This window comes from Brachypodium distachyon, chromosome 1, assembly GCF_000005505.3.
Source record: "Brachypodium distachyon strain Bd21 chromosome 1, Brachypodium_distachyon_v3.0, whole genome shotgun sequence".
Classification (NCBI taxonomy): domain Eukaryota; kingdom Viridiplantae; phylum Streptophyta; class Magnoliopsida; order Poales; family Poaceae; genus Brachypodium; species Brachypodium distachyon.
Genome location: NC_016131.3, coordinates 41,519,978 through 41,530,781, shown reverse-complemented (window position 1 = coordinate 41,530,781; position 10,804 = coordinate 41,519,978). Strand labels below are relative to the sequence as shown.

Here is a 10,804-nt window from a genome sequence, read left to right as displayed (position 1 = left end):
TCTTCTACTAATGATCATCCGTGATAAGAAGGGGAGTTATGTTGAAGCCGACACTAAACACTTGCTCTCTCCGTCCCATATTAAATGTCGAAATAATACATGTATCTAGACGTCTTTTAAGTGTAGATACATTCATATTTAAACAAATTTGATACATTTAATATGGGACGGAGGGAGTACATCATTTCTCAATCTCCTAGAAGGTTCTCAAGAACTACCAGTCGTGCAATGCCTTGGCCCTTTCTAGTTTTGGCCCAAAAGGTCCAGTGCAGTTTCTTGTGTTATTAGTCTTACTAGTTTAGATAGAGTTGCACCGGTGCATGTACTCTTGTGTTCTAAATAGCACCTTTGGGTTGATTTGTTTTATGAAGCGAGGGTGAAAGCGTGAAAGATGTGCTATGACATGCGAGCGACGGGTGGGCACCAGGGTGATACAAGTCGTCTAGGAGAAGCCAATCTCCGAATTGCAGATCCTTTGAAGATGAACTTTTGTTTGATGATCAATTGTGCACAAACCCCTCTATCCTAAAGATTTTGTATAGTGCCGGATAATATGTTACTACCTCCGTTCGTAACATAAGATGTTCGAGCTTTGTCCCAAGTCAAAAAAATTCAAGTTTGACCAAATTTTTACATAAAATTGTACTAAAATATCACGTATTTATATATATGACGGATTTAATAAAATTAATTTAGGGTTATAGATGTTAGTACATTTTTCTATAAGCTTACTCAAACATTAAGAAGTTTGACTTAGGATAAATCTGGAAAATCTTATATATTTTGAGATATATTTAGGACAAAGTTAGAAGATCTTATATTTAGGAAAGAAGGGAGTAGCAAGTTAAGTGACAAGAAGGTATATCATATAGTACAACTTCATACTAAATCAGCTACACTTATTTAGGACAAAGAAAGTACTCGCTCCATCTCATATTAAGTGACGAAATATTACATGTATCTAGACCCTTTTGGTGTATAGATACATTTATATTTGGATAAATTTGAGTCAGTTAATATAGGACGGAGGGGGTACTTGTTAAAAAAGTTGGAGATTTCAAGATTCAAAAGAATGCTATATCATTTGGCAAAAAAATAGTTCTCAAAATCTTTGAGAATCAACTGGAGGTTGCAGAGTTTGAAACGTGGGGACATGAGTCTACATTGGAGCTTTTGTCCGAAACAGGACACCCCGGGATATTGTCATACTGTGATGAATTAGGCAATGGAAGTCATCTCTCGAAGAGCGCTCTGTCTATTATGTCATGAACCATTGCATTCACACTAAATTTGACCTGTGAGACTTATGTCAACAAATGCCAGCCCTCATTGCGCACTTGGAACTCCTTTATCGAAGTTTAGCCAGACCTCACCGAGTTCAATTTTGACCCATGGAAACTGATATCACTCCATCAAAGAACGGTGGTCTTTGATGCTTAATCTCCAGGGTCGGCGGACAATGTCCTCTTGCCTTCGTTGTGATGCCTGCTACTCTGGAATTTTTGAATAAAACGAATGCTAGGGTCGTCTTTCGTAGCGTCATCACAATTTTGGAAGAAACCGAAGCTGCCAATTGGGCTCTTGCGGAGTGCAAATCATTTTAGCCGTGAGGAGTAGCCGTTTCGGTTCCCGTCCTTTTAAATCTTTTAGGCTTTGTTGTTTGCAAACTAAGTATCTTGAATCTTTGACGTAAGGCATCGCAAATCTTGTAAGAACTAGGAAGAACGTTGTCACGAGAGTGTAGTAGTGCTTGAAACGACACCGTCCACAACAGTGTAAGTAAAATCTCACAGGTACATGAATCCAACACGTTGGGATATTTGCACGCCCGCATGCAAAGCAGAGCCTTTCACTTTCTATCTCGCGTGCTCACTATGTTCCTTTGTGCCGCAAAGCGCGGGGCTAGCGCGATGCCGATACCAGGCAGCGTCGGTCGGACTCGCGCGCCTGGTATGCGTGACCACGATCCCTGGCCTGCAGGCGTGTCGGCCGTTGCATTTGCATATATGCATGCGTGCGAAAGATGGACAGTAGCAAAGGCAAAAAGGACGCAAAAAAAGGGGGTCGAACAGAACAACGTGGCAAGGCTGGGGGTTCAATGGACCGCGACGTGAACGTACGGGCACAATCCGAGGGAAGGGGAACGGAACCTCCAGTCCCTTAGCCCATCCGGCCTGTTCTCTCCTTTTCCCTTTTCCTCTTTTCCAGCTCGCCTTGAGAACGATATCGATGCCAATGCCATCCTTGTCGTGATTAAGCTGTAGCTATTAGGATGTGATTGATATGCTTCACCTAGGGATCGATGGCAACCTGGCCGGCCATTGTTCCCCGTCTCCAGTCTCCGGCCACCATCCGCACCGCACGCCCATTGTCCAGCATCAAATCAAGGGTTTTTAATCGTATCGAATTAGTGTCCAGCAACGGTTGTATATTTCGTAATACATAAATGATATGCATGTGCGTACGTGCTTGCTCATTGGTTCTGACAGTACTGATTTGATTAAGATGCTCGGTCGGTCGCGATGTTTGTACTGTAGAGTGGAGTATTTAATTCGTAGCTAAGCTCTCGGCCCACGGAAAATACTGCCACTCGTTTGTGTGACTGTGACACCAGCGACGACGACGAGAGAGGCTTTGCAGGTGGCATCATAGACTCCGTGGGTGTTGGGGAAAATCCTAGGGGCTCCTCCGACAGGACATGGGAGGACTCCTGATTGCGAAATCGTCGGCCTCTCTCAGCAAACAAAACGGAACGAACGGTCGTCTCTCTTGGAGCGAATGTTTTATCGGCGATCGGAAAGATTATGTTTGGGATCGTGCCACGTGCCTTTGTGGCGTGCCAAGTTTAGGTCCGTGGATGGAACTTTTAGTTATGTAGAGTGGCAGCTTTAGTCTATGAAGGTGAAAATTTTAGTTTTATACGGATGACAACTTTGTCTCGTCGCGCTAAAAGACTATGGAACGAACGTTTTAGTTGCGTGAGATGGAAACTTTAGTTTTATGAGGCCGGCAACTTTAGTCTGTGATGATGGTAACTTTTGTTCTGCGAGGCTGGACCCGTCGCGCCAGAAGGTTAGAGAGCGAACGTTCGCTCCTTATTCTATCCCCAAACAAAATAGGGGCAATGCTGAGATGATGCACTGTCTTGGTATTTATCCTTGTAATATCCCTCGAAATAATATCTATACTTGTAATATCTATAAGTTTTGACTGTATGCAAAGTTGCATACAAAATTAATACTTCGCACGTCTCATATTGAGTGTCGCAATTTTGTCTAGATACACATGTATCTACACTAAAACGCGTCTAGATATAAAATCTAGATACACATGTACCTACACACTAAAACACGTCGTATGTAGAGTAATATGGAACGGAATGCGTAGGCATCATAAAAAAATGATAGGTACTATGCTTTGGAAAAAAGTAGAGTATGTTTTCTTGTGCAATACGATGTACTATAAGTAAGATTTGCATCAATTCTTGATGCAGTCTCATATTTATTACTTCCTCAGATCTTAAATTGTTGTCGAAATATTACATGTATCTAGACAATTTTTAAGAATAGATACATCCATCTTTGAACAAATTTGAATCAAGACTTTAGGATCAGAGGGAGTACATATTTACAAGTACCTTACTTTAAGAAAACATTTACATGTACACAGATCTCTATTGTGATATGTGTAGATAAAGCTCGGTAACAAGACAACGTATCCGGTGAAAACCTTATTCGGTGCAAACTTCCATCCCTAGCCATCATATCTACGACATGCAGTCAAGATGTGAGATGGGATCAAACCAATCACTTAAAACACGGTGCACACCCCGCTCCCCGTGATATGACAGATGGCGTGGCATCACGGCCTTGTGGCAACGGTGCTGTCCAAGGCATGTGTCGGCGGCAGCACCCCCCCCCCCCTCGCGCAACGACGGGATTTACATCACGGACGGATGCAGACGAGGCAATAAATCCAGCGGCAAGCGCAGAATCATGGCTTGCTGAGGGCGCGTCAACACACACAGAGACATACATGCATCGCACCCGGACGATCCCGATGGAGGGCTACCAGGGCTCCTCAATGGGCATCACGGCCGCCGATCGGAGGAGCCCTAGTTCCATGACAGCAGCGTCGAAGACGATAGTCTTTTCTTTCCTTTCTTTTTCGAATCGTTTTTTCCTCCGCTGAAATGGTGTTTGTGGTTGGGTGGTGGTGGTGGTTAAGTGATGAGTTTGATTCTCACCTCTCATCTGGAGCGCACCTCGTAGATCCGATAGCAGGAGATGAAAGATTACAAGTTTGCACCTTATTTCGCTGGATTCGCCGTCCAGGAACAATTCTCGGTATACCATTTGGGAAAAGAAATTGAAAGGGCTCCCTGGCACCTGGAGCCAAAGGTTGTTTCCGGTTATTTGGCCAAAATAAATACATAGAGCCAAATAATACACGGGGGCACGCATATGGTTGCGACTATGCTGTCATAGAGGTGATGTGGCGCCGCTGTACCTGGACGCCCCCGGGTTTTTTTATCGGGACCTGGACGCCCCCGGTTGATGATGAGAGCGGGCACGAAAGAGAGCCCGGCCGGATCTGCAACGGCATTAACTTTTGGCAGGGGCTGTAAAAAAAAAAATTTGTCAGGCCAACACGCGGCAACTAGCGGTCATGTCCGTACGAGGGATAACGCGTGCGTTGGTCCGCGTCCAAGCCCGTAAACATAAAGGCAACCAGGTAGGGCCCGAAGTTCACCGGAAACAGCGGCAACTCTCTGCGTGGGCCGTCTTTGCGCACTACCGTGGGTGGTGTGGCCGCATGGCCCATAAAAAACTTCAAGCAACCCGTTTAGTCAGCCGGCTCTCCGCACCTGGCCTGGCTTTGCACCCATCATCATACAAATGGCTTATTTGGTGTCTTGGTCAAAAAAAGAGAGGCTTATTTGATGTTTGGGCCGCGGGGAGGACGTGCAGCCCAGATGAAAAAGGCCGTCCTCAGCCCGCATGTGCAACTAGGCCCGATTCGAGCGTTTTTTCTTTCTTTTTGTTTTGCAAATCGGCTCTTCCCCGTCGCTGACTGCTCCGCCTGCCGCCCACCACTCCGCGGCCGCCCAGATCCCGCCGCCCGCCGCTCCACCCTGGCCGACGAGTTCCCCCGCGCCCGCCACTCCGCCCCTCACGCGACACGACGCGGCTCTCTGTACTTTTCTCTACTGAACATTTGCATTGGTTTTTATTGTAGTTTCTCAATTGCAATTTTTCACGAATTTCTACTGTACCTTACACTGGATTCTAGTACCACTGAAGTAATCCGCGTGGTACCAGCGCGACGCGAGAGCTACTTAGCAGCATACGTGGTTTGGAGGTAAGCGTGAGAAGGTATTTTCCTGGTAAGCGTTTACCCGAAGTCGGATACCAAGATTCCGTACTGCTCGACACTTGTATTCTTCCCGTTGATCTTTTGCATTTCCCGTGAACAGGGGTAAAAACCAAGCGAGCCAGCCAATTGCACGTGACAACAGACAACAGAACAAGTGGATAACTGGACTGCTGATAAGGCCTTCTGTCGATCAGTCTGCTGCAGCTGCCTAGTAAGAAAGTGTCAACGACACAAGAAAAATGATACGTAACAGAAAACAAGAAAAGAAATGCAAGAATGCATCAGAAATGCAGTCTAAACGGGAAACCAACACCAGCAACTGAGAACATTTTATAGCAATTGAACACGAGCACCAGTGTTCATCGAATGTCTTTATCCTCCGTCCATGAGGACATAGGCCACGAGCTCACATGTGAACAAGCGCCCTTTCCGATGGACTCTACCGACAGTTCAATAAAAATGAAATGGTAAGCGACATTCGGCCTGCACAAGTCACCATATCATACAGGCTGTATCTATATCAGTTTAATAAACAGTGTATACAATTTTCTGCAATTTGATTGACAAAAAATATTTGCCGATGGGAAGGACGGGAGGGCTACCAAGAACAACAGCTATGTTACATAGACCAGAGATTGGGAAACCTACATCTCTCACTTCTCTCTTAAATTGCCTTCATCTTCGTGGTAGATTCTATCGCCATCTATACAAAAGTATTGTCACTCTTTTTTTTTTGTGGAATTAACAAATCCGCCCCCATTCTATAATGTGTATTTACCAGCTAGGCAACTACATCCAGATATACAACACCCCCACGTCCTCCCTTCTCAAAGTTTACATGCCTTTTCTATCGCTCGAGCACAGGCCGCTCCAGCTCCACCCCCCTTTGGTTTCAAAATAATGATGAATCCGACTTCAGATTCGGTTGCATTTGTGAAAGAATGGTATAAGGTGAATGAAATATTGACAGGAGTGGAGGATCATGATGTATGTAAAAGATCAGGATCATGCAGGCATTCTTGGGGATTTGCATAGAAATAGTCCTCTTCCTTGGGTCTGTCGGGAAACACTGTCCGCTTTGATGCTGACCCCATGCGGCCTGCATGGGCAGCCTTGATCAACAAAGAGAACTCATCCCATCGCAAGGAACCATTGTTATACTGATCTACTAGATCGACAATTAGTTTTCGATCTAACAAGATTGTCTTCTTGAAACCCATGAACCTGCATGCAGCAAAGTGAAACAAGTCATGCAAGTACCACATCCGAACATGTATCTGGCTAGAATTTAGCTCAAATCAAATGTGGATCTTCCAAACACGATATATCAAAATCTCTGTCATTATAAGTTTTGAACAATCCAGTGCCACATTCCAGTTAGAAAGCAAGGAATTTAGCCTGCTTTCAAGGTAAATTCCCTCATGATCCTACTAATTTGGTTTTTTCCTTATGTTACTGGTTGGACTACTGGGCGTTGCTACAGAAACCTGAGGCTAAGAAGAATTTGAGAACTGGGACGATGATTCTGAGGCTGGTGGCGAGGAACGTCTTAAACAGGAGCTATGGCTGGGGCTTATCTAAGCGGCTTGAAGCTGCCTGATGTTGTTTGTTGGTTCATAGCTTTCCCTCCCCGTTTGGTCTGTTATCTGTAATAGGATAGAAGTTTATGTTTGCTGTCCAAAGTTCTTGGCAGCAAAACTGCTGTTGTTTTCATACTGCTGAACCTGTACACTGATTTCTTGAATTAAATCGGGGCTGTGCTCCTTATTCTAAAAAAAAGTGCCACATTCCAGTTGACCATAGACATGTTTGTGGACCTTGGGGTGGTATGGAGACAAAATATGTGCTGCATGAAACAAATGTAATTTTAAATACCTGCGATGACCCTCAACAACTTTCGCCATGTTGCCATCATATGTTGGAACAAATATATCACTTTCTAAGGAAACCATATAATCCAGAGCTGCCATTTGTGACGAATGGTTCTGGAAGAACATCAGATCAGAGGGTTCCAAAAGTGTCTCTTTCCTCACCTATAAAACATTGTTAAAGAGTTAAAAAAAACATTGTTAAAGAAAAATTAATCAGAAGGGAGAACAAGAAGTGGGCGGTGGTCGCATAACAGAAGTTCCATGCAACAGATGAACATGTTCCGTTGTGTGCATACCACATTTGGATAGGCTGAAGTGAGAGCTGCCATCCTGCGTTTTCCACCATATATTTCGCCAGCTGCGATGTATATTTGCATACTTCTATCGATGTCCAAGGCTCTGAGGACAAGAGCAGTTTCTTCTGGCGTCAATGGGCAAAGACCATCTTTTCTTTTCAAGTCTGAGTTAATGATTTTCTCTTTCCACCATAGATAAGCGTACCTAAAGCCAAGAATAGTTTGACAGCTAATGTAAAAAGCATGTCTAGTTCACAGGTTTTAACAATCACAAACAAGTATTGTCCAAAGAAATGCAACATGTTAAATTATAATGCCAAAATATTCACCTCATTCTTGTGAGCTCCTCTGCCTCTTCGTTACTGCAACCTTGAGTACAGCCAGAGAAAGCCAGCATATCCATTTCATAACGTAAATGAAGAACCAAGAAAGGACCATTTTGGCGAAGCATCCTAATTACCCGCTTGCCCAAATCCTCTATTTCTGCAGTAAACCTCAGAGAGCCATAATTTACTCGGCACCGCAGTTTCTGAATCTCCATAGGCAAACCATTGTTTGCTAGCCTAGCATCAGTTCTATTCAAATGCAGAACCTTGTATTTCCGAATCAATGGAAGAATCTGGGCGAAATATAGTCAAGTAATTAGCTTATTTGATAAATTCTATAATCCAAGGTGGCCTTAACATAATGTGACATGAAGCTTACCTGATTGTGGTAGTAGGAAATATCAGACCAACTGATAGGTGGCATTGAGTGGAACATACCAAGCTCAACTCTTCGCTTTACCCTTGGAGGCAGTTCTCTCAGTATGCGAACTTCATCCCGTAAGGATGTTATAAAATGTTCAACATCAAATATATCTTGGAACTCACTGCAAGATAGAATGGATAGCTGATAAGCATGAAGCCTATAAATAGTTCAAGAAATTAAATAAACAAAGGAAGTTAATATCAAGGTGCCAAACTGTACCTTGGATCATTCCAAAATGAAGTTTTATCCAACTCAGGCACGACCAAAGTAACATTCAAATATCTCGCAATTACAACCATGTCGCAGATCTGATGGAACAAGAAAGCCAAAAGTTGTAAAACAGATTACAGAAGAAATTTCATGAGCAGAGGTTTCCAATATCTTACAGCAGCCCGCATTTGGTTAAGACCACCATTGCATGACACCATCAAATAACCATTGTTCCTATACATTCCTGGCATACGATGGCAACAATAAAACATTAATAATACCATAGCAGAAGCCTTAAATATTGTAGACAAGGCTGTAGTGGTAACATACAAAGCATTACTATTGTAGGTACATTGAGTATTTGTGGCAACAGCAAACTCAAGCACACTTAAGCAGTCACTCAAGTTACATAAATGCAACTTTCCATGTTGCAAGAGAAACATAATTATCTATGAGAATACAATTGTGCAAACATGTCTGAGCACCTGAGCACCAAGACCTTCTTTGGTGTAGAGGGAAAATCAACAGCGTTTTCTTTTGTCAAGATTTTATACGTGGTATTTGAATAACCAAGATTTACCTTGCAAAATGCGTATGTTACAAAAGGTTCAACACAGTTAACTTCTAAAACCTTGCTACAGTTACTGAAAAGCTGCTGGTGCATTCCTCTGCTATGCACGTGAAAAATGATAGCCAATTATGAGGGGCTAAAACATCAGTTGGAGTCATGAATGATTGCCACCCGTCAAAGCATATTCAACCCACCTAAAAAGTGTGATCTAACATAGAAATAACATAAAACACGAACCTTATGCGCAGACCACAAACGGCCAGAACAAGGAAAACTCCTGACCTACCAACCGAAAGAAGATCCCACATTGCCCAGTTTTGTAAACAGCATTTACCAACATCCAGCATAAACTGGATATGAATTTGCTGATTAAGATGCAGAAAAGATGAAAAAGTGTGCCGCAGAGCACGACGCAGACAACATTTTCACATAACGAAATCCGCACCACCCAAGCTAAATTACGCAAATTTGGAACCGATCCGAGTGCAGCAAGATGGGACCAATATGCACACCAACCAACAGTCATTTTCCACCCAATTTGAGGAAATCTACATTGGAAGGATCTAACAAAATGCTGGCCGGCTGTCAATGTCCTGGGAACAGCATCCAAACACAGAACAGTTCTAAACAGGGTGAAAGAAAGCGAAGGAGAGGACCAAACCCACTCACGTTTCGGTGGCAATGCAGGCTTCTCCACGATTGGCTCGGGCCGCACGGCGGCGAGCGCCGCCGCCTCTTCGGACGCCGTGAGGCAGGACGGCCAGCCCTTGAGGACGCGGGGGCCCCACGTCTCGCCGACGGCGGTGAGCTGCACGACGCAGGTCCAGAGCAGCACCGTGGTGGTGGCGCGCACCATCCAGAGCTTCATCCGCGACCGCGCGGCGGCGGCGGACGACGGCGGGCACTTGTGCTTCTCTCCTCCGATCCCGGCCGCCTTACCCCCCATGGTCGCCTTCCACCCCATCAAACATGGACCAAGATAGCCCAGGCACGGACTAGGCGGCAGCAACCATCCGAACCTCCCTCCCCCTCCCGCGCCTCAAATCCGGCACCACCCTCGACGAACAAACCCGCCGTAGGTCGCCCCCGCCCAATGCAGCACCAAACACAGCGTCCCCCGCCGCCGCCAAGGATGCCGCCACGTTCTGGGCAGCTACGAGCGCCACAACCGACCGCCTTCCTTGCCGGACCCCCGGCAGCAACCGCCCAGTAGTTCCTTCCTCCCCAGGCGCCGAGCCGAGCCGAGCCGAACCTTATCGAACGGCCAAACCAGGCAGGGCAAGAGCCGCCGAAACCGTACCACGCGACGGCCTTGCAAGATCGACCGGCGCCGGAGACGAGCAGGCGGAGACGCGGAGTGGATCTCGGGGCAGAGGATGGAGAAGGGAGAGAGATGGAGGAAGGGGGAAGGAGAGCGATTTGTGGGGACGCCTAGTTATTTTTGGCTCGCGGCGTCGGTGGTAGTGACTGACGCACACACTCAGGGCAGAGGGTGCGCGTAGCAGTATTAATGCGTGTCCTAATCTGGCGGTGGGATATCGGTAGGTAGCACCCACAAAGTGTACACCGATTGGGCAATCGGCAAATCGGGACGTGGAAGGCCGGACGAACTCAGAGGCATCGGACGGCTGGGATTGGTTGGTCCACGAGGTGGTTGGACTGGAAGTCTGGAACGCAGCCTGGAGCGGGAGAGCCGTTTGGTGCCACCGTCGTCGGCGGGCGCCCGTGAC

At 45.7% G+C, this 10,804-nt stretch overlaps 1 protein-coding gene across 1 annotated transcript; it reads right to left on the bottom strand.

Moving 5' to 3' along the window:
• Positions 1–5,860: 5,860 nt before the first annotated feature.
• LOC100828174 (O-fucosyltransferase 34) lies at positions 5,861–10,570 on the bottom strand. Its single transcript, XM_003563904.4, has 8 exons — positions 9,744–10,570; positions 8,680–8,747; positions 8,513–8,601; positions 8,249–8,414; positions 7,873–8,162; positions 7,544–7,748; positions 7,252–7,409; positions 5,861–6,600 (listed from the first exon to the last, which is right to left on the bottom strand). The coding sequence occupies exons 1-8, from the start codon at positions 10,036–10,038 to the stop codon at positions 6,357–6,359; spliced, it is 1,515 nt and encodes a 504-aa protein (XP_003563952.1). The 5' UTR covers positions 10,039–10,570; the 3' UTR covers positions 5,861–6,356.
• Positions 10,571–10,804: the final 234 nt, after the last annotated feature.